Source organism: Gallinula chloropus (genome assembly GCF_964237585.1).
Source record: "Gallinula chloropus genome assembly, chromosome: 7".
Taxonomy (NCBI): Eukaryota; Metazoa; Chordata; class Aves; order Gruiformes; family Rallidae; genus Gallinula; species Gallinula chloropus.
Window position 1 is genome coordinate 2702460 of NC_140092.1, and position 27739 is coordinate 2730198.

General features: G+C 40.4%; 1 protein-coding gene across 1 annotated transcript; it reads right to left on the reverse strand.

The window, feature by feature from the left end:
* Window positions 1-621: 621 nt before the first annotated feature.
* MAN2B2 (mannosidase alpha class 2B member 2) lies at window positions 622-27717 on the reverse strand. The gene is made up of 19 exons (XM_084266708.1): window positions 27586-27717; window positions 24768-24914; window positions 21127-21232; window positions 18726-18898; window positions 17387-17502; window positions 16236-16413; window positions 14756-14954; window positions 11894-12084; window positions 10884-11070; window positions 9853-9986; window positions 7375-7631; window positions 5281-5472; window positions 4391-4643; window positions 4181-4291; window positions 3877-4069; window positions 3087-3239; window positions 2658-2770; window positions 1683-1800; window positions 622-853 (listed from the first exon to the last, which is right to left on the reverse strand). Exons 1-19 carry the CDS (start codon window positions 27709-27711, stop codon window positions 762-764), a joined length of 3039 nt encoding a protein of 1012 aa, XP_084122834.1. The 5' UTR covers window positions 27712-27717; the 3' UTR covers window positions 622-761.
* Window positions 27718-27739: the final 22 nt, after the last annotated feature.

Below are 27739 nucleotides of genomic sequence, written 5' to 3' on the forward strand. Positions count from 1 at the left end.
TTCAACTTGGTGCTAACAAAACATTTCCTGCTACCACTGTGCATGTTCTTTGAGCCTGAGAAATAAGAAAGTTGACAGCATCAGAAGAACTGCTCTCCAGCTTCAGATTACATTATGAGACAGTTACTGGCAACAATACACCTTCTGTTGACAGACTGGGTCCAGTTTACCCAGACTGAACAGCCAGGACAAGGATACTGTGAAGCAAAACCAAGCAGTTTTAACCCTTAAGAGACACAGTTTAAATTAATTTAATGCAAAGGCACAAAAGACCAAGTAGCTGAAGCACATGACAGGCATGTAGCTCCTTGAGTGTAGAAACAGAACATCATGTGGCAGTTCTGTGATTAGGAAGCCATCTCCTCTAAGGATAAAAAGTCTAAGAGACCACCACTAGTTGGAAGGGTGATTCAAGACTCTAGGACTAACATGACTTTGTCAGTGCTCAACAGTGAAGCACCACAGATGCAATCACTTTAAAACCACTCACTGCAAGCAAGAAAATACTGAATATGCTTGCACTGCAACACTAAGGTCATTTCTTAATTGAACACGTTCCAGGAAAAAAGAGAAAGTTGCAAATAATTAACTAACAAAAATATCCACAACTCAGGCCAAAAGTCAAATTAAATTTGCACTTTATTCCAATATGACTATATTTATTTCATTAACAGCAGTACAATGCTTTTCAAGATCATCACTGGTACCTTGAAATAAAAACTGGATGCTATTACATATTCACTCCTGAAATAAAAACCTTATCAACCTTGAAAGTACACAAAGAAAGTCCTGATTTCCTTTGGGTGAACAGTTACTATGTAGTCTTCTGAGGTCTCCGTGCTGTTGGACAACCCTGTAAAACACAAAAACATTAAAGCAGCAGCTTTACTTAAGTGTACATGGCATTTTATCTCACAAGTTTTAACTCATCCTTCCTGAAAAGCTGCTGTTTGAGCAGATTCTCCTCCTTAAAGCTTTAAGTGGTACAGAGCCCAAGATGCACACATTCACAATATTAAAAAACACAACTCCCCACCATTTCACACACTGACTCACATATCTCCTCTTTATCATGAGTAAACAGGAAGTAAGTTCCTAGCTGCAAGTGAAATAGAGCTCTAAATCTCACCTAGTTTAGCCCAAAACCTCTGCAAACTTTTTACAAGGCACATATATGGATGGAAGTAACATTAAGGGCAATGTCGAAGCAACTAACTGGAATGAGAAATGAAATGAGGTCACCCTCAGCATTTGACTTGTCAGCCCTAACTTGAACCATATCCACACAGCCCTTTAAGCTGATTACAGTGGAGATTTTTCACTGCAGCTGTCTGGTTTTCTGCAGCACAGGCTTAACCTTAGATTAACTCAGCTCATCAGCATCTAACAAAAATCAATCTGTGCCACAAGTGTGAATTGATAAAGTAGCCACTTCTACCCTGACAAAGGTATCTCCAGAAAGACTTCAAGCTTTTTAACACTTCCAGGCAAAACAAGCCTTCAGAGAAATGTGGTACTTGCAGGGAATTTTGTCTGGTATCTGGAACAGGTTGTTCCAGATGCCAAGGTCTGTCACACAGAGAAAAATACATTTTTCATCTTGCAAATATTTTCAATTAGGCTATGAATAAGTTTCAACAGTCAACAACAATAACAGACACCAACCACCTTCCTCCACCTACCTTTGCTTGGATATTGTGCAGTCTTCCACTTCCACCGCTTCAAAGTGTTGATGTCCCAGGTGCCTGTGAGCGATCGCTCTTCCACAGCCGTCACTGATCCCAACCCCTTGAGCAAGGACTGTGAGTAAAGAAGAGACAAGGAATCAAAGCACAGTTTACTGAGAATAGCATCACACTCACTGGTCTAGTACACAGGTAGACCAGAGTAGAACTTTCACTTCTAGCATTGATCTGTTAAGCACCGTAGTAGCGACTTCAAAAATCCTGCAACACAAGGGCAACTACAGATTCACTGGGCTTCCATCTAAGAAGCTGAGGTGTTGAGAGATTCCTCTATGTTGTGGCCAAGTTCAGAACCTACTAGTATCTCCAGAAACTCACACTGGACTTTTTAAAAAACAGAGTCCTACACCTTGTTCCCCATGTTCCTGTTATCCCAATCAAAACTTTGTATTTTAAAATAATAAAGCCCTTACTGTGTGTTGTAAAATAATCTGCTGTACATGAAAGAGCAAATAAACGAGAAACTAAAAATACACAGAATGTAACAGAAGTAACCAAAGTTTCAACAACTCACAGAAATAAGCTACTGAGGAAACAAAAAAATACTGGTTTCTTTTAATCCTGCCCACACTTCATTAACTACAGGTACAACCTGTGATAACTAAAGAAACAGCACTGGTTAAGGTACTGCAGGAAGTGTTATCCATTCAAGAGCTCAACAGAACCAGTCCTACCAATATTTATGCAGATCTTCCTGCTCTGCCTATGGCAACTTCAATTGAGACAAAGGCTCCTGTGTTGCAAAGGTGACTAAAAAGAAGACCTGCTTCCCTGTGAGGTTGAAGTTCCACGAGCACTTTTGTATCCATCTTTTGTGGAGTTCCTAGCACAGGTGATGTTTTGTTCCAGAACCAGTTCTCTTTGGAACAAAACCACCTCAAGTAGTATTCTGTCTGGAAGGATTAGATTTACCTTCAGATTTACCACCACAGGTTGAGACAGCACAGGATCCTCTCCAACTTCATACAAGTGCCTAATTCTTAGCAGGACACGAGTGAAGTCCATATCACCTTGCTTCTGTTTACCTTTAAGAGAAAACAAAAGGCAAGTTTTAAACTCTTAAAAAAAAAAATCAGTGTCACAATCTGAATTTAATTCCCATTTTTAAAAATTAGCAAGAGAAGTAACAAAGAAATACCCAGCTCCCACTGTAGGCAGGAATGACACTAACAGGTGTGATGAACTCATGAAGGAGAAACATTTTACTGTTTGAGTAGAGAAGTCATACAGTACAATTAACTCTCTTGACAGAGGAATTTATCAAAGTACTAGCCACAGAAAATAGCAACCAAGCCAGCTTCTTTAAGTGTAACATCCAGCCACTATGGTGAAGGGACCTACCCATACGGATGCTGAGGACCTGCTCTGCATGATTAGAGCTGTATCTCCACCCGGGAATGCTCAGAGTCTGGAGATGAAGATTGGGTGGGACAGTTACAGGTGAGCTGTGGATTGAATTCTGCTCAAGTTGCCCAGATAGTTTTGGTTTATCTTCTCCATGCAAAATGAAAGAAAGCAAACATCAGACATTCCTCACACACACAGGCCTGGCTAGGGTGCTGGGGAAGAGTAAAGAGAGTTTTGCTCTTTCTGTCAAGGCAGATGCAAAGCAGATGCTATGCTTTCCCCTCCAAAGCCTTCTGAGATACAAAGCAGAAAGCAGCATGATTTTAACTGCTGGAGAAGTATATTACAATTTTCCATAAAGCAAATTTCACTGTAGCTTGAAGTTGCTATTCCATTGCCAGGCTTCAGGTATAGTTAACAAGTCAAACAAAGAGTTTTTAAAAGAATGACTCAAAAATGGTCATTAAGGACTCAGCATCCAGGATGCTGATAGACGGTGTGCTACCTACTTGCACTAATTCCCTGTGTGGAGGTTTTGTTCTCATTTATTCTCCTATGAAAATGGAGATAATTACATAACAAGAGAAACATTTCATGCACTTGGACAACATCCATGTTTGAAATTAATGTAAAGTAATTAGCAGGCTCTCAATCTGCCTCCTAAGTCACTGTATACTAACTTTGCCACACAGGAGGCTTCAAGTCTGCATTTACAAACTTAACAGCATAAATCAGAGCAACATAAACAGACGTTAGAGATGGCAAAGGAGACAGACTGAGTTACCTGACAATGCTCCAAACACTACCACTGGCCTGTGCTCCAACGCCAGTCCACTTGTCCGATACAGAACATTGGTGACAGCCTTGGCTCCTAAAATAAGCCAGATCACAGGGCGAACCACTGAAGAGTCATTCAAAGTGAGATTGTAATTCAGGTCCCACTGATGGTTGTTCCACAGCCTCCTGTGAAGCATCACCTGTATTGGGCAGGTAAATGTCACAGCAATCATCAGCCATCATATTTTACTTACATCAGCAGCAGCCATGAAATTATACTCTCTTAGAAAGGAAATCTATTTACATGTTACCTCAACTTGTCCATTTCCTTGACTTGAGACTCCATGAGCTCTTTCTGCAAGCAGCATCAGCCTTGTGGTATCATCTTCAATATAGGCAGTCTGGACCATGGGATAGTAGTTCTGAAACCAGACAGTAGATTGCAGTGATAACATTAACCTTGGTTACAGTAAGAATGAAGGTAGGACACAAGAGACATTGGATTAGACCTCTGTGCCTACCCGAGCCACTGTGTTCTTCAGGTATGCCTTGAATGGTCTTTTCTGAATCTGATACCCATTGCTGTCAGTGTAGAGCAGCTGCTTAGTGTTCAGACTTGTGCTTGTCCTTAGAACTGCTTCACGATTTAATTCCAAAGGCCCCACGCTGTATTCTTGCTCTATCCTATGGCAAAGCAACTTCCCATCATAGCCTTCTGGTACCGTATACATCCTGGTATACACTGCATAGGTGTAATCCTGAGAAGTAACATTACTATAACAAGGAGAGAAAAGATATATAGAATTTATCAAGTGGAGCATTTGTCTGGATATGTCAAGACTTGCAAGTCATTCACAACATCATTCTATGCATAGGCAACTTACTTGCCTGTTTTCTGTATACTTCCTGTACATCTACAGTCATTTTTAATTTCAATTTAATTTTCAAATGTACAATTATTCAACTGAAGTGATACCCTACAATTTTCTTTAGTGTTGCAAGCGTAAAGAGGTCTCTTCATATGACCAGAGGGGTTACAGACTGATAATTTACTTGTAAGATATTCAGTTATAAAAAGGTACCATTCTGTCCAAATTCCACCCATGCAAGAAGAGGTCAGCTGCAATTTCCATTGAATTGTATGGAACCAGGATCCCAACAGAAGCTGCAGTTCAAAATGAACCACAGGCAATAACTCTGTGCAATCTTCACCTCTCTCCCTGCAGCAGTACGTGCTATTTAAAGGAGGTGCTTCCTCAGCACTACATTTCACAGATGCATGCCAGCTCTTTTCTCTAACCCTGAACATTATACAGAGCTCACTGTTTAGGAGTAACTATACACAGTTCATCTCATATATATCTACAGAGATGAACCATCCCAGTGAAGTGAAGCTGTAATGGTGGAGTACCTGTAGAAATACTGCCGTATCTCTGTCATCAAGTTTCCAGACACCACTTCCAATCCCACTGCTTTTGATACTGGCTCAGCTGAAGCATTTGGGGCAAATAAGTAGTTATCTGAAATGGGTCCTTTCGTCACGTCCCCGTTCACATGGTACTCAAGGAACTCCTGGGTCAACTGGACAGTCTGGTTAGTCTCCCTGTGAATTCAGAGAAGAGAAAAAAATTGAATTACTTGAAAAAACCCACATTTTGTACAGAAGAGATGCAAAGCTGAACAGGAATGAAGCTGGGAACACAAGAAAAAAATGTGTGTCCTCAATGTGGAGAACTGGTTTTATAAGATTTGGGAAATGAGGACAGTAGAGAATTAAAGTGCCTCTCATTAGGAGATCTGTCAGTGTGTAAATAAATGGGAGTTCAATCTCATTTCATACTTTCATAAAACAGAAACATCTTGAGACACACATCTACACTGTTTTGATGTGAGTATTGCAACCAAACCTCTCTCTTGCACAAAAATGAGGTACATATTAATTGTCAGGTTCATTTAACTGACTTGGTAACCAGGCAAATCAGCGTGACGCAGGTTTCCATCATGGTGATGAATGAAAACAGGATAGCAAAATTTACACTCACTCAGTACCTACTTTGTCTCCTCCTTTCTCCCCTAGAGAAAGCTTATGGTTTCATGACTCCATGTCACAGTCTTTAGAAAGTCACATGAAGGCAATTTGAGATGCTATTGACCTCAGCTACCTGCTCTGCTCCTCTTTTAGAGCCTTGCTGGCAGAACAGGAAAAATCCCTATGGCATACAAATTTAAAACTGCCAACCACTTTCGCCAGAGATAACACAAAGTTTTGCATTTGGCCTACACATTGTAATGACTGAAAAGCAAAACATAGTTTCTATGAGTCCCTGTTATGGGGCATTTCCAGTGCAGGGACAGGGCCTAGAAGTTCTAACTGTTGCAGCTAAAGTTGGCAAGGCTTCACAGTTCAAGATCCCATTTTTTTTTTAACCTTTCCTCCCATTCTGACCTGTCACCTCTCTTTTCCATTACCCCAAAGCAAATTTGCTACAACTCAAACATTGTGCCCTTGCCTGAAGGTTTGTGAAGGAAGTGAATATCCCATTTCTCCTCCATGCTGAATTCTTGCTGCCTCCCAGAACAGGATGGAGAAAATGGGAATTTGAACTTAGGTTTTTTGTTCGAATTCAAATCTTCTTCTTCATTAGATTGCTTATTATATTCCTTATGGAATCTGGAAACAGGCTTCTGATGCATTCTGAAAAAGTACTTACTCCAGATCTTAGTTAAGGTCCATCCATACTTTAAAAGCTGGTTTTAGCTATATGGGACAAGAAGTTTGTGCCCTAGGAGGCAGAATTATGAACAAAACCACAAAGGTGAAAGATCTAGTAGTTCCCAAGCCAATGTCAAAGGGGTCCATTAGTGTTTAGCTGACAATCTAAATCCTGAGCAGGCAAAAAGCAGCACAGCTCTACTGAAGCTGAAGGAATGGGGCCAATTCGCATCAGCAGAGAAAAACATTCTGCAAATCCCAATTCTCACCTTGGTCTTGATTATTGTTCCCTTTTTTATGCCTGGCTAAATGAAATTTCCTTAGTTAAATGTTTCCTTTCAACAAGTCACACAGAACTTGAAAAATCACTACTGCTAAGTCAGAGAAAGCTCTTGCTTTATCGCTCAAGGCTCACTGTATAGCATTAGCATATGTGCTTACTTTTTAATATTTAATACAAACACAAATTAATATCCCTCTTTAGTTGTAAAGTATGAGGAGATTCTGCAATCTACTAGTTCGTAGTGTGATATGTCATCTTGGAGTGACTGTGTGGTTATACAGGGCAACAATATTACAGAAACAGTACAGGACCAACCTAAGCAAGTGCTGATATTTCCTGTAGAAAGGATACATGAACTAGAGATGCAAAAGAAGTGTGAAGAACAGGAAGAACATTTTGCTAGTTAAGTCTCAGAAGAATTAAAGGCACACAACACAGTCCTTGGAGTTAGTTTTACAAAGGGTTTTACAGGATCTGAAAGATTATGAAGAACAAGCAGGTGATCTCACCTCTCTGTAATGCTGTGCATTAGATTTGTGTTTTGGTCAAACAAGACCTGGTAGCAGCTGTTAACCACAGGAAGCAACTGTTGACTTTGTTGTGCAGCACGAGTTATGTCTTTTCGCTTGTATTTCACTGATTGTCCAATAAACGCAGGCTGCTTACCATTCAAGGGTTTAACAGTGTATTTTCTGTAGCTCAGACCACTTATTGCAACTAGAATATACAGATCATATGTAGAATGGGACTCCGATGACCTTTGAACCTGCATATTAACATACACAGCAACACCCCATTATAAAAAATTCATGAGTAAGGCAACCTTCTTCATGTATTATAAGCCCTAAACTACAAAAATTAACTATTACTTCAAAAACAAGTCTCTAAACATGCCATTCTCCTAATTCTCAATTATAATGTAGACCTGTGCTGCTTTTAATTTGGAGTTTGGTCAATTTGGATTAAGGTAGGCCTTTCTAGTGAGGGAAAGAGGGTCACTAAGCAAATGACAAAGTTAGATCTTCAATGAGAACACAGAACCGGCAATCTTGATTTAAGATCACATGGCAAAACATCTATACGAGCAGAAATAATCACAAATTAAACTCATGAGTCAAATGTCAGAAAAGAGACCGAAACATAAAGGGAGGTGGCAAGCACAAATATGAGAAAACTCATGTCAAGACAGGGAAGCACCCAGACATTCTCTCACCTTAAGCAAGGCACAGAGAGAGATAGAAGAATGCGGCATATTTTTGAACAGTATGCAGGACACCAGTGTTACCTGACATCAGAACACCTTCAACAACAGTTCTTAATCATCTTTCAGTTACATGTATCCTGCCCATTAATGTTACATAATTTTGTACTACTACTAGGCTGGGGCAAGAAAGCAGGACTAGAGAAATATTGTACAGATTACATGGACAAAGAGGTTAGTGATCACCAACCAGATATTAAAGCAAGTTGTCTGTACCTTCACACTATGGACTGAGAGATGTCCAGTTACTCACAATGCAGACCTCCTCACCTTGGTGGTATCAACAGGACCTGAACCCATTCACCCCCTTTACTATACAACTCACAAGTGTGGTGCAGAAGGCAGCAGAGCATTTGCCAAGCCTCCGTTCCTCTTAGGCACATACATCAGGATTTCAAGCTAAGGATTTCTTTCTCTCAAAAGGGAGAAGTGTGTGATACGAATGTACTTTTAAACAGTATACACTGGAAGAGAAAAAAGAGCCCAAAATGCCTTGTCCTTACTAACAAAGAGATTTCATCGGCCTCAAGTGACTATCCACATGCAGATATGGGTAGCTCCTACCTAGAAAAAGAGAGTACAGACCAACTCTGGAACTGAAAACTTTGTCTTCTTAACATCATGGAACCACAGAATGGTTTGGGTTAGAAGGCACCTTCAGGATCATCTAGTCCTAACCCCTGCTATAGGCAGGGACACACTCCATTAGCTCCTGTTGCCCAAAGCTGCACCTAACCTGGCCTGGAACACTGCCAGGGAGGGGGCAGCCACAGCTGCTCTGGGCAACCTGTACCAGGGCCTCAATGAAACAGAACAGCTTGACTGCAAAACATCCTAAATCCAAAATTAAGTGCTTCAAATGGCTTCCAGATAAAGGCAGTAGGGTCTTAAGCCATCATCATGTATATATGCAGGACCAGGCGATAGCTGCATATCACTACCTGACTACAACATACCTTGATGCACAGTGATAGTCATAAGCCACAGGTAATAGAAACACTGTCCAGCTGCCAGAACTCATTGAGCTAGCTGGCATACTGGGGACAGAGGGGAGCATCTGGAATTGTGTCAATCCCCTTCAGGCCTTGCATGCAGGAGGCATTCCCACAGGCTTATCAAGCTGCTGCTGCTGCATTCTCTAAAACAGATGCTTCTAAGAAAGACTAGTTCTAGTTTTCACTTGAGGCCTCTTGCTTCTCTCTCCAGGGTACAGCTGGCCTTGTCCTGAAGCTTGGCTATGAGAGAATACGTCATATGGCAGCTGACTGTCCTCAGTTTCTTTTGGGCTTGTAAATAAGACCTACATTTCTTAAATCTCTTCTCCTCCCCCAGGCAATCTGTCAATTGTACAAGCAGGTCTGTCAACAGTAGGGTAGGGTGTCAACCAAAAAGGTTTTATTTGAAACGGTGGTTTTTATAGAAAGAAAAGCAAGATGAGAAGTTCCAGGTCACACAACAAACATGCAAAGGACTAACCAAACACACTAGAAGAGCAGGAAGCCCTTTTGGACATTAACACAAAAAAACTCTACTTGAAAGAACAGGCAACTTTTAATGAAAAAAAAACCCCAACAACCACCTGAAGAAAGACTAGGAAAATCCCAATTTGAACTAGCACTTGTTTTTACTGTAATACTATATATTCCCATACTTTGACAGAAAGTAGGATCAAGTCAGTGAAAACTGACAAGTGAAAGAAAAGCAGAGAGAAACAAAGTTTAAGTACCTGTGCTGGTACAGAATGTCCCAGTTCATCATAAACACTCATTTCCAAGTGGCTGACAGAAACCTTGACAAAGGTAGTGATGTTCCATGACAGCGGATTATAGACGAAAACATACTGGTCAGCATCTGTAGCACCTTTGTGCACACAAACAAAGCTATCAGTCACTAAAACGAGCTATTTTTAAAATGTGACAATAAAAAGTATTTCAGACATCCGCATAGGTACCTGATCTTACCAAACTGTAACATAAAACCCTGCAGTAAAACTTCATAATCCAAAAAGGGAAAACCTTACAGTATTTCATAAAAGTCTCTTCTGTTTTATTCCTCTATTTTTTACCCAATGAAAAGAGACTGTGTATTCAGAAAATATCTGAGTTGACTGTAAATGCATTTAGTGAAAATAAGCAGCTTACCACAACTTATTGTCATGCAGTATTAATTTTATCAGTTATACAGAAGATTGAATGAGAAGACTAATCTAAAAACCACCCTGTAAAAAACCCGTATCAGTCTGTTCCACAGCCCAAGGCACTACTTACATTTGGCAGTCTAAAAAAGTTCCCAAAATAAAGATAAAAGGGAATATACAGTCTCCAAAATATGCTGCTTATGAACTCCTTTACATTTTTTACACAAGCTGGCAGTAGACCATAGCAAGAACACTTCTTTACCATAACTGCATAATCTTACATTGCATAGTAAGGTTAGTTTTGTAATCACCCATAACAGTACCTCTTTACTCCATTATGCAATTGAGGTCTGAATCTGGGAGCTGGGCTTAATATATGTACTGGGGCAGGGCTCTGCCTAACATCAGTTTAAAGCTTCAGGTTTCAGATGTGTGCGATCTGAGAGCTCATAAATTCAGCTGACTTTGCCTGACTTCTAGCAGATCTCATAAGGTGAACAAGATTTTCCAGCCATGGTTCACAGAACATAGGTGGTACATCATATATTGATTGCTTTGGAGGAAAAGGTGATAGCTTTCATAAGTTAGCCTGGAAGTCAGAAAAGTTGTGTAAAAAGTACCTGGTATTCCTGAGTCTGTACTGTAAATAGAAGAATAGACCTCTCCATTCTTCTTTGCATTGTTCATGTCAAAGATTATAGAAGCTATTAGCTTCTTCACATTCAACATTCCATACGCCAAGTTCTTCATGTACATGTCCTTCACTTTGGGAGACTCTGTGCCTGTTATACCATCGTGGTGCTGGACCTTGCATTTAAGAGTAATTTCAAAGGTCACAAACGCAACAGGATGACAACTTCAGGTTTGCATTTGTATTAACATGACCCACTATCCTTCAGACATGACACTTCATAAGCTATTACAGCTGTATTCACAGATTCACATTTTGCCCATTCCAAATTGCTATATATAGAATGAAATGGTCAAAGACAAGATGCACACAGATTTCCTTCTATCCATACCTGACTTCTGCTATTTAGAGATTACTAATTACATACTGTGAGGAAAAAAGTACAAGTTATCAAAGTCTAGGATGTAGCAAAAAACATCCTAAGAAGGATTTTAATTTCCCAAGAAGATCTGATCAATTACTTAGCTGACAGAACATTACCAACAAGAGCATGGAGGCCTGTAAATGGTTAATGGTATGAGGCTGATCACTTAGTTATGACCTTTGAAGAGCCTGCCCTTCCTCTTCGAATTTGCAGAAGTTGAGGTTATCAGCAGTTTTCAGTTAGCTTGCTTTTTTTTTAAAAAAACATTTTGTAAATAATAAAATTAACATTAAGAAAGGTAATTTCATGTGCCAAATTTGAAACCACGTACTCTTTCACTGGCTGAAGAAAACATTTGCAGTAACCATGTCCTGAACGCACAGCTAAGAGGCTGAAGTCATGTTTCAAGACCAATTTTTGAAGAATTGCTTTATTTTTACTTATGACATGCTAAAAGGGAAAATTATTCCTAGAACCATAAAAGCAACTTTGAGACACTCCAGCTGAAATGCTTACACAAACTTGCCTTCAGACAATGAATTTTCATTCAAATTAAAAAATAAATCAATGTTTACCTCTGAAACTGCCCACCTGAGGCTCCGAAGTTGCTTTAAGGCTTCACATTTGCAAATGGAACCCGCTGGGTGTTTCTGGACATACTGTGTGAAAAGGGACTCTCCAGCATAAAGCAGGGAGCTTGCCCTCCTTGCAACTCCTTTTAATGTGCTCCGGGAAGTGTAAAACCCAGTCCATGCTTGAAATGGCTCTGTAAAGAGTTGAACAGACCCAATGCATGTCAAAATAACACTGCAGTTATCTCTTATTTTTTATTTATTAGCTGAATGTTGTACAGCTTCTTACATGAGATGTACTGTGGGTTTACACGCCAGACATCAAATGACATAGCTGTAAGCCCTACAAAGAAACACAGCCATAAAGATGCACTTCTGAAAGCTGCAATCACTCCTGCAGGTGAGTAACATGATCACTGATACAAAGCCATTATCAAACTGAAGTTAACCTGTGTCTGCAGACGTTTCTTCTTTGTAGAGCTGCAGAAAACAACTTGAGAAGCTTCAATGAAGCACACTTTATTACTCATCAATAAAATTTATGATATTCCTGTATATTGCAATCCTTGGTTACTATTTGATATAAGCTCTCTATATTCCCCCCTTTTAGTCAAAGAGATTTATCTTACATTTAATTTCCTCAAAATGGAGTAGAAACAGTGATGTGGTAACACGACCTCAAACCACTGCACCACTTCAAACTACATCAAAAGATGCCCCCAAGTGGTCAGTGGAAAGTATTTCAACAGTTTGTGCTGATACATTCCAGTATCCCATAGAGTAAAACTAAGTAGTACAACTACCAAAACTCTACTTCAGGAGGGAGAGGAGGTGTTTGCTTTGGGTTGTTGTTTTTTGTGGGTTTTAAAATATACCACTGATAAACAAGTTGCAGAAAGTAAGTGCATATAAGCCTGGGATCAAAGGCAACAACTAGAAAAGGGATCTTTTGCTCAAAAACTCCAGGACAAAGTCTTTCTTGGCCTCAAATATGCAAGTTCAAAAAGACTTAACTCCATTTCAGTTTTCAAGGTTAAAAGCAGAAGAGTCACATATGCATACTAGCACAGTACAACGAGTAGAAAAAGGAAATACTTATCAGGGACTTAAAACTTGAGTTCCCAAGGCATATGTCAGAAGTGACACTGAGCCCAATAAGTGACTCATAATAAAATGGCATAGAAAGAATGAGAGAGGATTAATCATCAAGAAGCAAAACAGTATGTGGGAGAAAGCACACTCAAATCTACACTGCAATTGCAAGGCACAGTAAGTCGTTTGGGGAAGAAATTGCATCTGTGTGTGGGCACCCACCTAGAACATTGAAGGTGCTGCTATTATGCAAGCTAATGGCAATCCACTACTGCCTGTAAATTATGCCACAAGACACAGGTAAAAGCCCAGATGTAAAAGGATATTAGCACTTAAAACTGGCAGTGCATTTATCAGGGAGTTGTTAGATATGACATGATCCCTAGAGGGAGGTGAGTAAGGGATGGGTCCGTGCAGTGACTCACAGGAAGCAGTAGGTATTTTTATTCATTTCCAAGTTACACAGACGTGTTACAGAATATTGGATGCATGGGCTAAATTTGGGCTGTAATCGTCTGAGATACACATCCACAATGCCAGTGTGATGAACTACTGGTAGCTACAATTATACAGAAAGGTAATTTAACAATGCCAGTGATAATAATCCAGGCAATGAAACAAATGAATGAGTTTAGAAATTGAGAAGTTCTCTATGTCTTCTCCCTGCATACTTTGATATGAGGCCTGACAGGGTAGATTTACTGGGGAAAAGGATTAAAGGGATGTGAGGTATGGCATGCCTTCTTATTTTCCAAGTACTTTTCATCTCTGCTTGAGAAACTAAGGTACCACAGCAAGTAAGAAGCATGCAGGCAACAAGCAGCTGCAATGAATTTGTGTTACATCATACTGTGTTATTTCAGAAATACAGGTGGCATTTTCACTTTCTTAGACTTCAGTTACAACACAATTTTCTTTTCCCCAGAATTTAAACCTGCTTTCTTTATTGAAAAAGACAAGATCTACAAGAGACTATAGGGGTCATCTACATTAGTGTTTTGTTTGGACCAGGAACATGCTTTTGAAGTGAGTCTACCTGATGTCCCTACCTGGTATTCTCTGCTCTATGTATAAGGCTGATTTTGGAGCTCACATACTACCTTCCTGATAAGCATGAATGAGCATTCAGTCCAGATGAAAAATTATATCCAATTTTCCTGGAATGACATAGAATGCGGACATCAAATCCTCAGCAACAACTTTGACCACTCCTATTCCACTGTTCTAACAAAGAAGTACCCTAAGAACTTCCAGACTGCCTTGGTCCCTTGGTTAACCTGCTTGGCTTCTCCTTCAGATACTCACACATTTCACATCTCTGCTCTAATCTATGCATAATCTAGTTCTTTTAAACAGTAACAATGGCACATGGTCCTGGTTGGCCATGTATCTGTCTGTTTCTAAGCATCTTTCAGTTTGTCAGCTTCTTTTCAGTCCCCTGGATCCTGCAGCACAGCCCATACTATATAGTTCATTTTTTGTGGAAGGGGAGCAGAGGTATAACATGCATATCTAATACTGCAGAATACCTATGAGACTGAAGGTTATTGGAATAGGTCTATTTGTGGGAGGCAGAGAAAATAATTAAAAGTTAAATGCCCAAACATAAAACAAACAGTCAAAATCTATACTTGAAGCAAAATGAGCCCTAGGATCTCAGCGTTGGAGAGCTCAGACAGGACTCCAACGTCATGAGAGACTTCTTGTTAACTTGGTTAAAGTTTTAAATGCATACATTCGATCCAGACATAATGCAGTTATGTTCTTTATTACCTGATGAATATGGAAGAAAGTCTTGAGAACCACGAATTCCCCATGTAAGATTTCTCCTATAAACTGCTTGGAAGTAATCACCAACAGTGGCATACTGGACAGTCACTCCAAACTGGTCAGAATGCTTGTTAATGTAATCCAGCAGCAGGTCCATGTTGGAGTACTGAACAGATGCATTAAAGAACTGTTTATCACAGCCCTGAAATTCCAAAACCAGAACAGCCAAATTACTTTGGGTCTTTTTTAACACTATATCAAAGTACTATTTCTTTTGAACTTGACTGTCTACATACAAATTGTATGTTATACAATGTCAAGAGTGGGTAGGGTTAGCAGCACAGACCAGCTGATAACTCCCCAGGATTACAGACAGGGAGAAGTGTGTCAAACACACCATATTGTGCAAGAGCATGATTTTTTGTGGTAGCAATTAGAAAATGCATGCATACATGCCTGGGAAAATGACCTTTGTTTCTTTTCACACTGCAAGTCTCTCACTTTGAAGAAAATACAGAAGTTATTATTTTCTGTTCTTAAGAATGCTTCCAACTCTAACAAGTGCTGAGGACGTGATGTGAAACACAACAAAACTGAGATCCCTGTAGTACAAATGTCACACAATGTGTTGCTGATACCCCATCATGACAATAGACTAGAGTACTTCCAATGCTCATCCAAATGGTTAAGAGAGGTGATAACTTTGTATTATAGCCTCTCTTTTTGTGCATGCTGGCACAGTTTCTGCCTTCTGTTGGAGGTGTCTCAGTACACACTACCTGTACACACTATCTGCACAGGCAAACGTGTAAAAAAGATCTAACTCATCACACTTTTGCTCAACTACAATAGCTGAACAGGTGGATGCGAGTCAGTCAGCCGAGGTACCACGTGTATTCTTACACTATCAGTATTACAGCACCGGCAGCAATCTGAAGCACAACAAGTAAAAAAACCACCTCCACACAAAAAGGTCTAATTGAGGCCTTTCAGCACTGATACCAGCTTAACACATCCTCATTTTCATGTGCTTGAGATAGAAAACATTGCAGAAGTCAACCCTGATCTCGCTTTCAAAATACAGATGTTCTCAGCAATTTGTCTTCAAACCTTAGCAGATGCTTGAAGCAATGCCCAAGAAGGCCTTATTTTCTTTGAAATCCCATCTTCCACCCCAGAAGAAAGCAATATTGCAATATATAGTTTCACAAGAGGTTGTCTTTATAATTATGCCACGTTTCTTTTTATATGAAGTAGGGTGGAAGACTTCCCAGACAGCTGGCAGACTGTACAAGGAAGTTCTAGTTTTTAAAAACCATTACTCATCAGGCATTGGACCCCAGTTATTAGAACAAACACTTAATGGACATGTGGTTTGTACTTGCATTTGTGCAGTACATACTGACACAAAGTACCACTGACCTACTGTCCACAGAGTAGGTGCACTTCCCATTTCCAAAGCAAATGCTGATCATGCACTTACCCACGGCCACAAAACATCACTTGTTTGGAACCAGGCTGCTCTCTCCTTAATGTTAGCCACCATGGTTTGTGCATACAGGTGGATGTTAGCATCTGTAACAGGGAGACTCATGCTTGGATAAACACCATCTTTTGGTGGATCTGGGAAAACTGCAAATCCATTCCAGTAAAATCCTGATCTAAGAAGGAGAAAGCAATAGGATATAAACAGAATTTACTCAACTGGGAAGAACACATCCAAAAATTCTGGGATAAAATGCAGACACTGGGAATAAGCAGGAGGGGAAAAAAACTACATCAGTTTATATTCATTACAAGTATTTAGGTTTTTGTGTGTATTTGGGGGGAGAGATAGGGACAAGGCTGCCCAGTTTTCTTTTCACACTGTGAAACTTACACCCTGCTGCTTGTTGGCATAGAACAAAGAAATCTTAGGACAAAACAGCAAGCTTTATGACAAAGATGAAGTTCCACCAAGTAGACTCTGTTTATAAAGAGTATTTTCTGGATAAGCCAGTGAAGAAAAAGTTTTCAAAAGCTCTCAGATTTTTTTTTGCAAAATAAATGGAAATTTTTGGTCTCTTTAGCCCATACACAGATAATATACACCATCTCAGCCCAATATAAGCTAAAAATCTCTCACAAAAATCTGTTAGCAACAAGCATTTCCATATTGAGCATCCTGGAGTTTTCATATCTTAATTTTCCAGGCAGAGAAACAAATATCCAGTCCTGCTTTGGACATTTTCTGTTCACAGCAATGGATGTGGTTTGCATTTTTATTCCATACTTTTTGATAAGGACTTACAGGATACATATATGCAGATTAAAACAGTACCTGTGCTCCAAGCCTCCTGGTGCTAAAAAACATTACAATGTCATTTTTTGGAAGTATTTTTAATGCCTGTTTGTAGTACATGTTGCTTTTGAGCATTCAGGTATTGGGTACTGAGCAAACTTCATGTATTTTGCTGGGTAGCTGGGGGTGCTTAATAATCCTGACTCAGAACTATAGAGTCTAGACCTACTGCAAGTCACAAGAAAGCAGCAGAATACTGTTGAAGAAGAACAGTCAAACTAAATGCTTCAACTCCAACAAGGTAAACCCTCAGAAGTTATTAATACTTCTGCCCATTCGGGAAACCTTCAGACCTGTTTGAGAAAGGTATCTGTGATGGGGTACAGTAGCTGTACTGATCCATAACATGGGTGAAGATCTCCTGTTTCTCAGATAAGGAAGGCGAGCCCCGCCATACGAACTGAAGCTTCTGGAAAACAAGAGAGGTAAGAAACTGTTACCCTTTATAACAAGCAGAAAAACACCATCATTAACAACCTAAGACTTCAGAGCACCTATCTTCCTTTCCAGCACTTGTAATACTTGAAGTGCTTTTACTTCAGACCAGCCAACAGCACCCCAACCAAGGTCACGTACTACACACAGGTGGTAATAGTGTTGCCTCTTTCTTATTGGAACTGGTGGAGAAGGTGAGGAGGGAGAACACTGCCAGCATGCTGCTGAAATCCAGGTGTAAGCCAGGCTTACCACAGACATTGCACCTCACTCGTGTCAGTGGAAGTTGAACACCTCTAAGTGAGGAAAGACACAGATGTAGCCTGGATTGCACTGTAGTCAGTGGGAATCAATGTTTAATCAACTGAAACAGAATTTTTTACAGTTTTGGAAGCCTCCAGACTGTCAAGTGCCAGGAAAAAAAAAAAACTACTAGATGGGGAAAGATTGTCAAAAGCTCATGAAAGATTTTAGCAGAAAAGAAGCATCACAATTCACTGCAAATATAAGGTGGTTAAGTCATGGCTTCACCAAATTCACCTCTTCGGAGATGCTTGAGTTTCACCCCTACCTAATGCCCAGATCATAATAGCCAAAGTCCATTACTTTCACATCATTTGCTGTTTAAAATTGATGACAGGTCAGGATTCAATTTTGTGATTTGAAAAGAATAACACTCATTGTGTACCGGACACCATGCAAAAGAAGGCAGATCATGACAAAAACACTGAATTAAGCAAAAAAATATCATTAACTGCCACTTTAACTGATCTAGTGCTATTACTTTCAGAGGCACAAATGAATGTTCCAAGCATGACAACCACCCAGCCCAAACACACCTCAAAACAGTCTGTATAAAACCAACCTATCTAAGATTTTCTCAAGGGAAGCTGAAACCCATTCTAGATGCCTCCCATTTCCAGGACCCCTAATTCAATATCAAAACCTTTCCCAACTGCCCATATGCTGTGTCTTCTTCAGGCTAGATTATACTTTATCCTTGACCAAGAGGTCATGAAGACATTACTTGATCATGTTACACAGGTCCAATATATTTCACCAGCACGTAATCAGCACATCACTTGAAGAGAAGAAATGTTTTCTTGCACAGATCAGATATATCCTTATTTTAATGTCCTGGTTTAGATGACTTAAGTAGAGGCTGGCAATGGCTTCCATTCCTAAGGGTATCTTTACCTTGTTTTGCTGCATGTCAGCCTTCAGATCATAGTCAATCCGAGAAGTAAGATGAGCATTAAAACCAGCCAGAGCAAAGAGAGTTGGTGTTGTAGCTGAAGCTCCGAAAGGATCAACGTGCCAAGAAAACTGAGGCCTGATCCCAAAAGTTTCATACAGAAACCCATGGCCTTCTGCAAAGCAAAGTGTATTTATGTTAGGAAGACTTTTAAAAGTTAATTTTAAAAATTACATGGGCATGCAATATGACAGATAAACACCTGAAGGATAGCTCTTTAGAACTGTTTTCCAAAGCATTTGAAGTTCCAGGAATTTAATGATTCACAGAAGAAAGTTTCACACGCAGAATATTTATTTTGCTATGCTAAGTATAACTTATTAACATAATAAAAGATGAATAAGAAAAAGGAATTATGATTAGATATAGGCCTGGGAAAAAGTACTTAAATACGGATTAGGTTAAGGCCAATAGCCAGGTTGGAGTCTGTGGGAAAACAACAAACTGGGGATTAGCTTGTGTTTACTCAAATCATACCAGCCATTCTCAGAAAATTTCAGTCTCATATCAATGACAAAGGGCTAAGGAAGCCACCCAGTAAACAAACCTAAAAGGACTATGATCATCAATCGTAAAAAAACAAACAAAAAAGGAAAAAAAACAAAGGTTAACAGCAATCTGGATAAATGGTGTTTACAACCAATGTTACTGATGTCATATTGAAAAGTTTCAAAAAAAGGAAAACCCCCAAACCACAAAGAGCAGACAACAAAATCATCTCAGACAAATCATTTCAGTGAAAGTAAACCAATCATGTGAGAGTAGGTTTTATTCAGAAATCCAGAATATACAGCACCAGGATTCTCATTGCATTAAAAAAAAACACTTGAAAATGTTATTACATTTTCCTTGTTTTGGACTAACTCCATTCCAAATTTTAATGTCACATTTGACTAAGTGAGGTTGCAAGGCATTCTCTTTTCACTTGATCTTTCCCATGGTTAATGTCTTCTCTAGTGAAAATACTCACAAACAATGTGTTTATTTTAACTCTTCAAACTGAAGTATACTTTCGGCAGAGTTTGCTAGGCTTTTCCAAAACACAGCGGGCTGGACAGACAGAAGACACAAAATGTAGACTCCACTGGCTTTGTCTTCTGAAGATGAACACCCCACACAATGTATTGAGATGTTTTTTAATTTTTTTATGTGAGCAGAGTGCTTTCAGAAAAGATAAACGGGGATTTAAAAGGTATTAATTTTTGTTAATAAATTTCATCATTAAAATGTAATAAATTATTTTTTTTGCTGAATAAATTTCTGAACTTGAATTTTCTTTTAAAAAAACCCCAAATGTTTATGCACAGGATGAAATGTTAAATTACAAATTATATTTTTTGTAGCTAACTCCAATGAAAGAAAAAGCTGTATTTAGATTTAACAAAAGGTCTCTTCAGTGTTAGTATTTTCTCTGGACAAGTTCTGGGTTCAGTGTACATATAATATATGTTCACTCCCCTCTCCTCCTCTTGGCCAGACTGTGCAGTGGTGACTCACTGAGATGCAAAAGCAGCTGCTACCCCTACGCTCCTGATAAACACCAAGGAGGGAACAAGGCCAGTGGTGCTGTGTGGGCAGATTCAGCAAGTGATGTGATTTCTGACCCTCTGCTCTCCCATGCAGGAAGCTGAAATGGGCAGGGTTTACACCAGCCATGACAGACAGCTGGTGCTAACACATCTCCTCCTGCCCCCCCCAAAAAGCATGCTGCTTCCTCTTGGCATACTATAGGCATCTACAGCACAGTGGTGGCACCATTTATCCTGTTTCTTTTTTCATCTACCAGATGGAGATACTAAAAGACTCTTTAAACCATCAGAGGGAGAAGTGTAACATACAAACGGCTAGAAGACTGAAATAGGAAATAGTGCATCTCTTTGAAATAGGTACCTATTTCTAAGAAAGGCTACTGCTTGTGATTACAAATAGAAGTTTCTTCATCACACAAGTCTCTCAGCTAAATTCAGATGACCACAGTGACACTCTGTGGCTCACATTCTGCAGAAGATTTTGACTAAATGATAAAATTGCATCACACACACACAGCCTCTGCTCCAAAGGCACTTATAACTGACATCAATTAAACTGTAAGCCAGCTCTCAGTAGCCCTTTGCTTTTTGCAGAACTGTTGTGTTGGGTTTTATCTTTAAAGCAAAGATTTTTATACAGATAACTCACCAGCAAGTTAAAAATAAGAGATGCTTTAATCAGTTCTTAAAGATAACTGATCTACTCTTAAAGAGCAATAAAATAGCAGCAAACTTGAAGTGGAGAAAAGAAAAACAAACAAAACCCCCAAGGTCATAACAATGAAAAACACAAGTTAAATGAAAATACACGTACCCGTCAACTGTAAAATTTGATCATCAATTAGTGTCACAGCTTCATCATGCATCACTTGCCCTCCAATGACAAATTCCAACTGTCCCTCCTGAAGCAGATGATGGACCTGTGGTTTTGAAATTAAAGACACAGAACATACATCATTTCAGCCTTACCCAAAAAGGCAGCAAACTCATTTCAGATCACGGCACATTACCAGTGATAAAAGGAAGACAATGGAAAACGTGGACCCTCTCTGGAAGGAAGCAGGAGACCTGGTTACCTGGGACATGGGGAAGGCTGAAGTACTCAAGGACTTTTTGCTTCAGTCTTCACCAGCAAGTACCCCAGCCACACTGCCTAAGCCTTGGAAGGCAAAGGCAAGGACTGGGAGAATGGAGAACCACCCACTGGAAGAGAAGATCAGCTTCAAGACAGTGCAAGGAACCTGAAGGTGCACAAGTCCATGGGATCTGATGAGAGGCATCCATGGGTCCCAGCCCACAAACTGGTGGATGAAGTCGCTATTAGGAAGAAATCCTTCCCTGTGAGGGTGCTGAGGCCCTGGCACAGGCTGTCCAGAGCAGCTGTTTCTGCCCCCTCCCTGGCAGTGTTCAAGCCCAGGTTGGATGGGGCTCTGGGCAACCTGGGCTAGTGGATCCTGTCACAAAGCAACTAGAGCTGGAGGATTAAAGCAGAAGATACTAATGCTTCTTCCAAAGTCTTCCTGCTCCATTTGTCTTGGTTTTGTGAAAGCACTGGGATGAGAGTGCAACATGCAGACTTGTGCAAGCAGCAATGGCCAGGCTCCCAGGGTTTTCTTTAGTCTACTAGCTCTGTAACAGCTTGGAGACTGACATCTGTGGAAACCAGAAGGGAGACAGAGTGTGCCATCACATTATGGCCACAAACACATCCCTTCTACTCTATACGCATCTACCTTGTTTGGATGGAGGGAGTAGTAGCCTATGTCCCTTTCTACAACTGTTAGGGAGTTTTCTGGTTTTATTATAGTTACTTCACTACCTAAAACTTCAGAGATACCTGAAGTTTCCAACAGGGAAAGTTTATAAATATGGATTTTAATCTCCACTTCTTAAAAAAACAAAATCTGTCATTTAGGATGCCAATTCCAAAGCTATTATGTTTGTTTCCCCAGGAACCTTCAGTGAATGCCCCCGTGTCTGCTCAGATACAACGCCAGATTGTCAATTTTGATTATCATCATTTCAGTCATTCACAGTGTTGCGAAAATGCTTCAGGGCTCAGCATTCATAAATTAGTTCCAGACGACTGTGGTGACTGATTAGCATGCTGGGAGACCAGATAACTGATATCTGGTGTCAGCACAGAACCAGTCCTGACCTACATGAAAAGCATCGATGGCTATTATTCCCCATTTGGATGGACGTCCAAAAAAAGATACCTCTGTTCCAAACTTTGGACCATGGAAGCATTTCTTCTTTAATGTAAGTTTTATGGAACCACCAAGAGGCTGACAGCATGAGAAAAATAATTCAAGTAATTTAAATAATATCTGATCATGGGAGGGAGGACAAAAGAAAACAGCATCTTTAATGACTAGTGCTTTTTACTGATGAGAGCTTGGCAAACGGAAGGAGGAATCAAGGCATCTGACACAGCAGTACTCAAGCAGCATGCTATGGTAGTAGAATGTATCTGTGCTCTTTGGACAGCTATTACCATCCTTTCATCAACTCACCCCTACAAACCAGACAGAAGTGGCTATATATCATAGAATGATAGGGGTTGGAAGGGACCTCGAGAGATCCTATCTTGTTAAAACACCCAGGGTAAGGAGATAATGGTTCACACAAGAAAATACTATGGAAATAACATGCACTAAGAGGTTCATGTCTAGCTGAACACTGCTGCAACAGTATTTGTGCAATACACCTCACTCCTATACATTCTCTAGTCTGAATTGTAACATCAGCTTCAGTACTCTTTACTAACTTTTAACACCACTACTCTAATCCAAAGCAAACACTACAAAAGAAACCAGAGTTAAAACCTGTATTCCAAGCCAAATACTAAATTAAGAGGGGGAGGGGAGGAGAGGAAAGGCAAAATTTAAACCAGAGAGCCTGTACTACAAAATCATTAATGCTAGAGTTCAAGTGGAAAAAGCAGGGCAGTAACTAGTGACCTAATTTAAAGGGCTAATATTTGCAAGTTGCTAATCTTAAAAACATCCCACTTATCAGCAAGCATCAGAGCTCTTAAATTACCTTCGACACACTGGTTTATGAGAAATTTTTAAATAATTTGAATTTTCAGAGATGCAACTGTAAACTAAGTACAAAAATAATCAGCATTTAGGCTAGGAAATAAAAGGCTGAATCATATGCACCAGTTTTGCACCATTGAAGTCAATCATGGTACACATTTACTCTTCTGGATTCCACATCATAGCTAGAATAGGTATTAGAAACATTGGTTTCCAATTTAGAAATTAGAAACACAGGTTTGAAATTCAGAAGTTTAGGTCACAGCAGCATAACATACTTGAAATAAGATGACTCTACCTTAGAAAGACAGGGCACTCTTCTGTACCTGCACAGAACAGTTCCTATGCTTCTTTTTTTTCATTGCCCCTCCCCACACTTACAGTATAGTTTTCTAATTAAAAACATGCAAGAAAATTGTCCTGCAACACACAAAAACGGTGAACTGCCTCTACACAGCAAAAGTTCTCATACAAAGGTCAGACGTGCACAGGTTGTAAGCAGTTATTTAAATATGAAACATTACAGAAAATACACAATTTAGTGAAATGACTAGGTTAGAAAAAAAACACAAACAGACAAAGTGTCTTTTTAGCAGGAAGTGTTAAACACCTAGCATTTTAAACAAACTGAAATGTGAAGTACTGCAAGTAATATGCTGCTGTTGGCTGGACCCTGGTAACAAAATAGTTCTGAGTGAGTACCTGTGGGAAGCCATACCTGTGTAACTTCTGCTTTTAGGCTTCAAAACTTAAACATCCTGTACTGCAATGCAAGCTATGACCAGTTGCTAGACTATCAGCCTGGTCTTTGATTTCACCATGTTTGTTTCATGCTGGAGGAAAAAAAAATGACAAACAGAATTTCATAATATCTTTACTAGGAAAAAAAACCTCTGAAATGGATCGCAAGCTTATAAGCAAATCCCAGGAACACTTATTGCTGTTGAATCTGCTGTCACCTCTTTGTTGCATTATCCTTGCTTACTCATGGCAGGGTTTTTGAGCTGCACTTAACGGGAAAGAAAACAGTTCCTCCTTGTGAGCAGCGTTAGGAAGCAGTTTATCAGCTTTGAATGTTGAACAGATACTGGTGCAGACTCTCTCAGAATCACCCCCACCTCATCCTAGCATGGCCCTAATAAGAGAGTCACTGATGAAACAAGAACTGTAAAGCGTGAAGAGTCTTCAGTGCAAAGGTTACTACCTCCTACTGCTCTAATCTAGAGCTGGGGGTTTAACCTCTTGCAGCTGCCCTTGGAGTTAAGGTCCTTTCACAAGAAGTACCAGATTCAGAGATAGCTTACCCAAGACCTGGGTAAACAGCAAATGGTGGAGTACTTTGCCCCTCCTTACCCCCTGAAAAGAGTGTGGATTCTTTGTCAGCAGGAAACAGGGCTCCAGTACACCTTACCTGCTGCTTGTGTCGGTCTGTGGCAACCGCATCCCACCAGAGCCGGAAGAATTCCTGTTCCACGGCAATGAATTTGCGCTGCTTTCCCTTCATTAGCTCTTCTACAACAGTTGTGTAGACGTTTGCTGCATAAGCATGCATGCTTTCCTGAAAAAAACCAAAAGAGTAGAAAATGAAACTGTTTTGCCCATGTTAAACGGGCTGTCTGCAACACTTGAAAGGTCTTTGATCTCTCTGTTCTCCAGCTGGACATTTGTCACACACTTCCTTTGTGCATTCAGAAAAACCATGCTCTCTCTGTTTACCAACACCCTGTGAGCCCTCCTGCTCCAAAATACATGCTCTGACTGGGAACCTGACCAGATCACCGTGTAGTTTCTCCCAGGACATGCAGCTATAGAAGCTTAATTGGGACAGCTACCCTGCCCCTCATGGCTTACCTTAAATCACCAATGCCATAAATGATAAGACTCTACACCAACATCATTAAAAAACCCAAATGCACAGTATTCTTCATTTTCTGCTCTGCTGCTGATGGTCTGAACCATCAGGATTGTTTCTTCAGTGTGAACACGACTCTGTGGTGCAGGTGTGCATTGCTGGTATAGGACAGTGACACACAGAATGTAAATGAAACTGGTTTGGCCTTAGAAGTTTCAGTCATGAAAAATAACTCTGTTCTCCTTAATGTGTTAGGATAAAGCAAAAGCAGCTGGCTAAGGACTCTTCAGATGCGTCCAACACTAGATGTAGAATCATCCAGAATCTGTGCACCTATCCTGTCATTCTTAAGCAACCTGTATCTCACTGAGGATTTTATAGAGATGCAAACATGACAGATGTACCCATCAAATGATCTACTACATGGTTATATCCTATTGCCATGAGCTAGACCATGTTAATCTTGAAGTTGTTGATGTGAAGATGCTCTGTGTGTGCTTATTCTCTAGCACCACTTTGGCTGAGCAGATCCAGCCTTCCACCCTTTAGACAAAAGTGATACACGATGTCTAAAAGCAACAGCAGAGATCCCAGAACTCCCCACAACGTCTGTGCCTTCTTTGAACAGCTACCTGCAAGTTACAGCACAATTTAACACTAACCTTAACACTATTCTACTTAAGCTACCAGTACTTAAGAACACATACCACAATACACACATACACAGCTTAGAAGTGGTTGACATAGATCTCACACCTAAAAACTACTGGGCACGATCTGCAAAGTAAGATTTAATGGCTTTAATTTAGACAAGTTTCCTATATTAGAATCTCGTTCTGAAATAAGAAAGGGATGAGGTGATCCAAATCAGAAATTAACTTTTCCTGACCCCTTGCTTTCCACAACTGAGATCCAGCTATTTTTGCAAAACCACTGATTTTTCCTCATTAGAAAAGGGAAAACTTTTGAGTGTAGGATGAATAGCTTAAAATACTGTAGCGCTTATCTAAACCATTACCCATTCAATGATTTCTCAATCAGCTTGTAAAGTTGTTTGTTTTTTTAATATCAAGATTAGATTAGATGGTTAACACAACATGAAATTTTAACTAAGAGAATAGCTGTTATGTATTACTAATACTCAACAGTGACACACTCAAATGATTGCCAGGGAATTTTCATTTTTCACTGGCAACTGGCTACAAACACTACATCCTAAAATCCAAGTATTTGTACAGTGATTACAACATCAGGCTCCATTTTAGTTCTTAACAGTTAAATGGAATACACTAGATTTTAAGAGCTGAACAAAAACTTTTCAAATTTAAGGGAATGCTAAAGTATTCTGTGTGGTAATTTACTGAAAATATTTTCGTGAGGTATTTTGGAGATTAAGGAAAGTCATTCGTTATTCCAACCCAAACCATGCTGAAACTAAGGATTAAGTTATTACCCAATCCTCCAAGGTTTATAAACCCCAGTTGCTTGGGTATGACTTGAAGAACTGTTGCCAAACCAAGACATTTGGAAGCAACAATAAGAATTTTCTTTCCAATTCACATCTCTATCAGAGTTACTCTGAAACAATAAGCAGTGACCCAGTGTAAATAATCAGGTAAGACTTCACTTAAAGATTTTAAGCTTCTACCATGATGTAAAAACAGTTTTCACTACGTTCTAGAGAATGGTGAGGGATCTTCCACACCTATGGTAATGCGTGTCAGTGAGACGCCACAGAAGTTATGTCCCCACTCCTACTACTCAATGGCAGCAGGCAGCTTTCCTTGAGAAGGAAAAAACAACAATTCTGGTAGATGTAACGCTGGAATTCCCCATCATTACTGTGATTTCCAGCACAAAATGATTGTTCTTCTAATATGGGAAATAGATTGTTTGTTTTCCCCACTGTAAAAGGGGAAATAAACACCAGAACAACAGCACGCTGGCATGCCACCAGGTTTAAGATTCCCCCCCCCCCCCCCCAAAAAATAAAAAAAGAAAAGAAAAAAATCCTCGAAGAGCATCCTACAGAACACAGGGCACGGGCACAGCGCCGGAGCTACCTGTGCCTCCCCAGGGGATGCCGACCCGCCGCTGGCGGGGCAGGCTGCGGGACACACCGCCCGAGGCGCGGGATGCGCCGCGCAACGGTCTGCGCGCTCCTCCGCGGGTGCCAGGAGGGGAGCAGGCAGACCCCCCGCAGCCACCCCTACACGACTCCGGGTAGTTTTGCAAGCTTGAAGACCCACAGGGAGCCGAGCTGGGGCAGCGGAGAGAGCCGGACCCACCGAGCCAGCCTCTACCCCCGGCCGTCCCCGAAGGCAGCCGGCCGCACCCTTCCCCATCCCGGCCAGCCCCGCTCCGCAGGGTGCCCCACCTGCACCGTGTAAACCCAGCCGACGTCCATATGGCTGTGGGCCACCACGAAGGCCCGCAGCTCCTCGCGGCCGGCGGCCCCGGGGAGGAGGCCGAAGAGCAGCAGCAGGAGGAGCGGGGAACCCATGGCGGCTCCGCGGGCTGCCCGCCGCACT

Bases quoted from the DNA above. Each gene is read 5' to 3' on its own strand.
- MAN2B2 (XM_084266708.1), bottom strand. From the start codon at position 27,711: ATGGGTTCCCCGCTCCTCCTGCTGCTGCTCTTCGGCCTCCTCCCCGGG. The intron at 21,233-24,767 runs GTAAGGTGTACT...TCAAAACCACAG, and splicing joins CAGACCGACACAAGCAGCAG to GTCCATCATCTGCTTCAGGA. The intron at 11,071-11,893 runs GTAAACATTGAT...CTTAAATGCAAG, and splicing joins TCAGGTGGGCAGTTTCAGAG to GTCCAGCACCACGATGGTAT.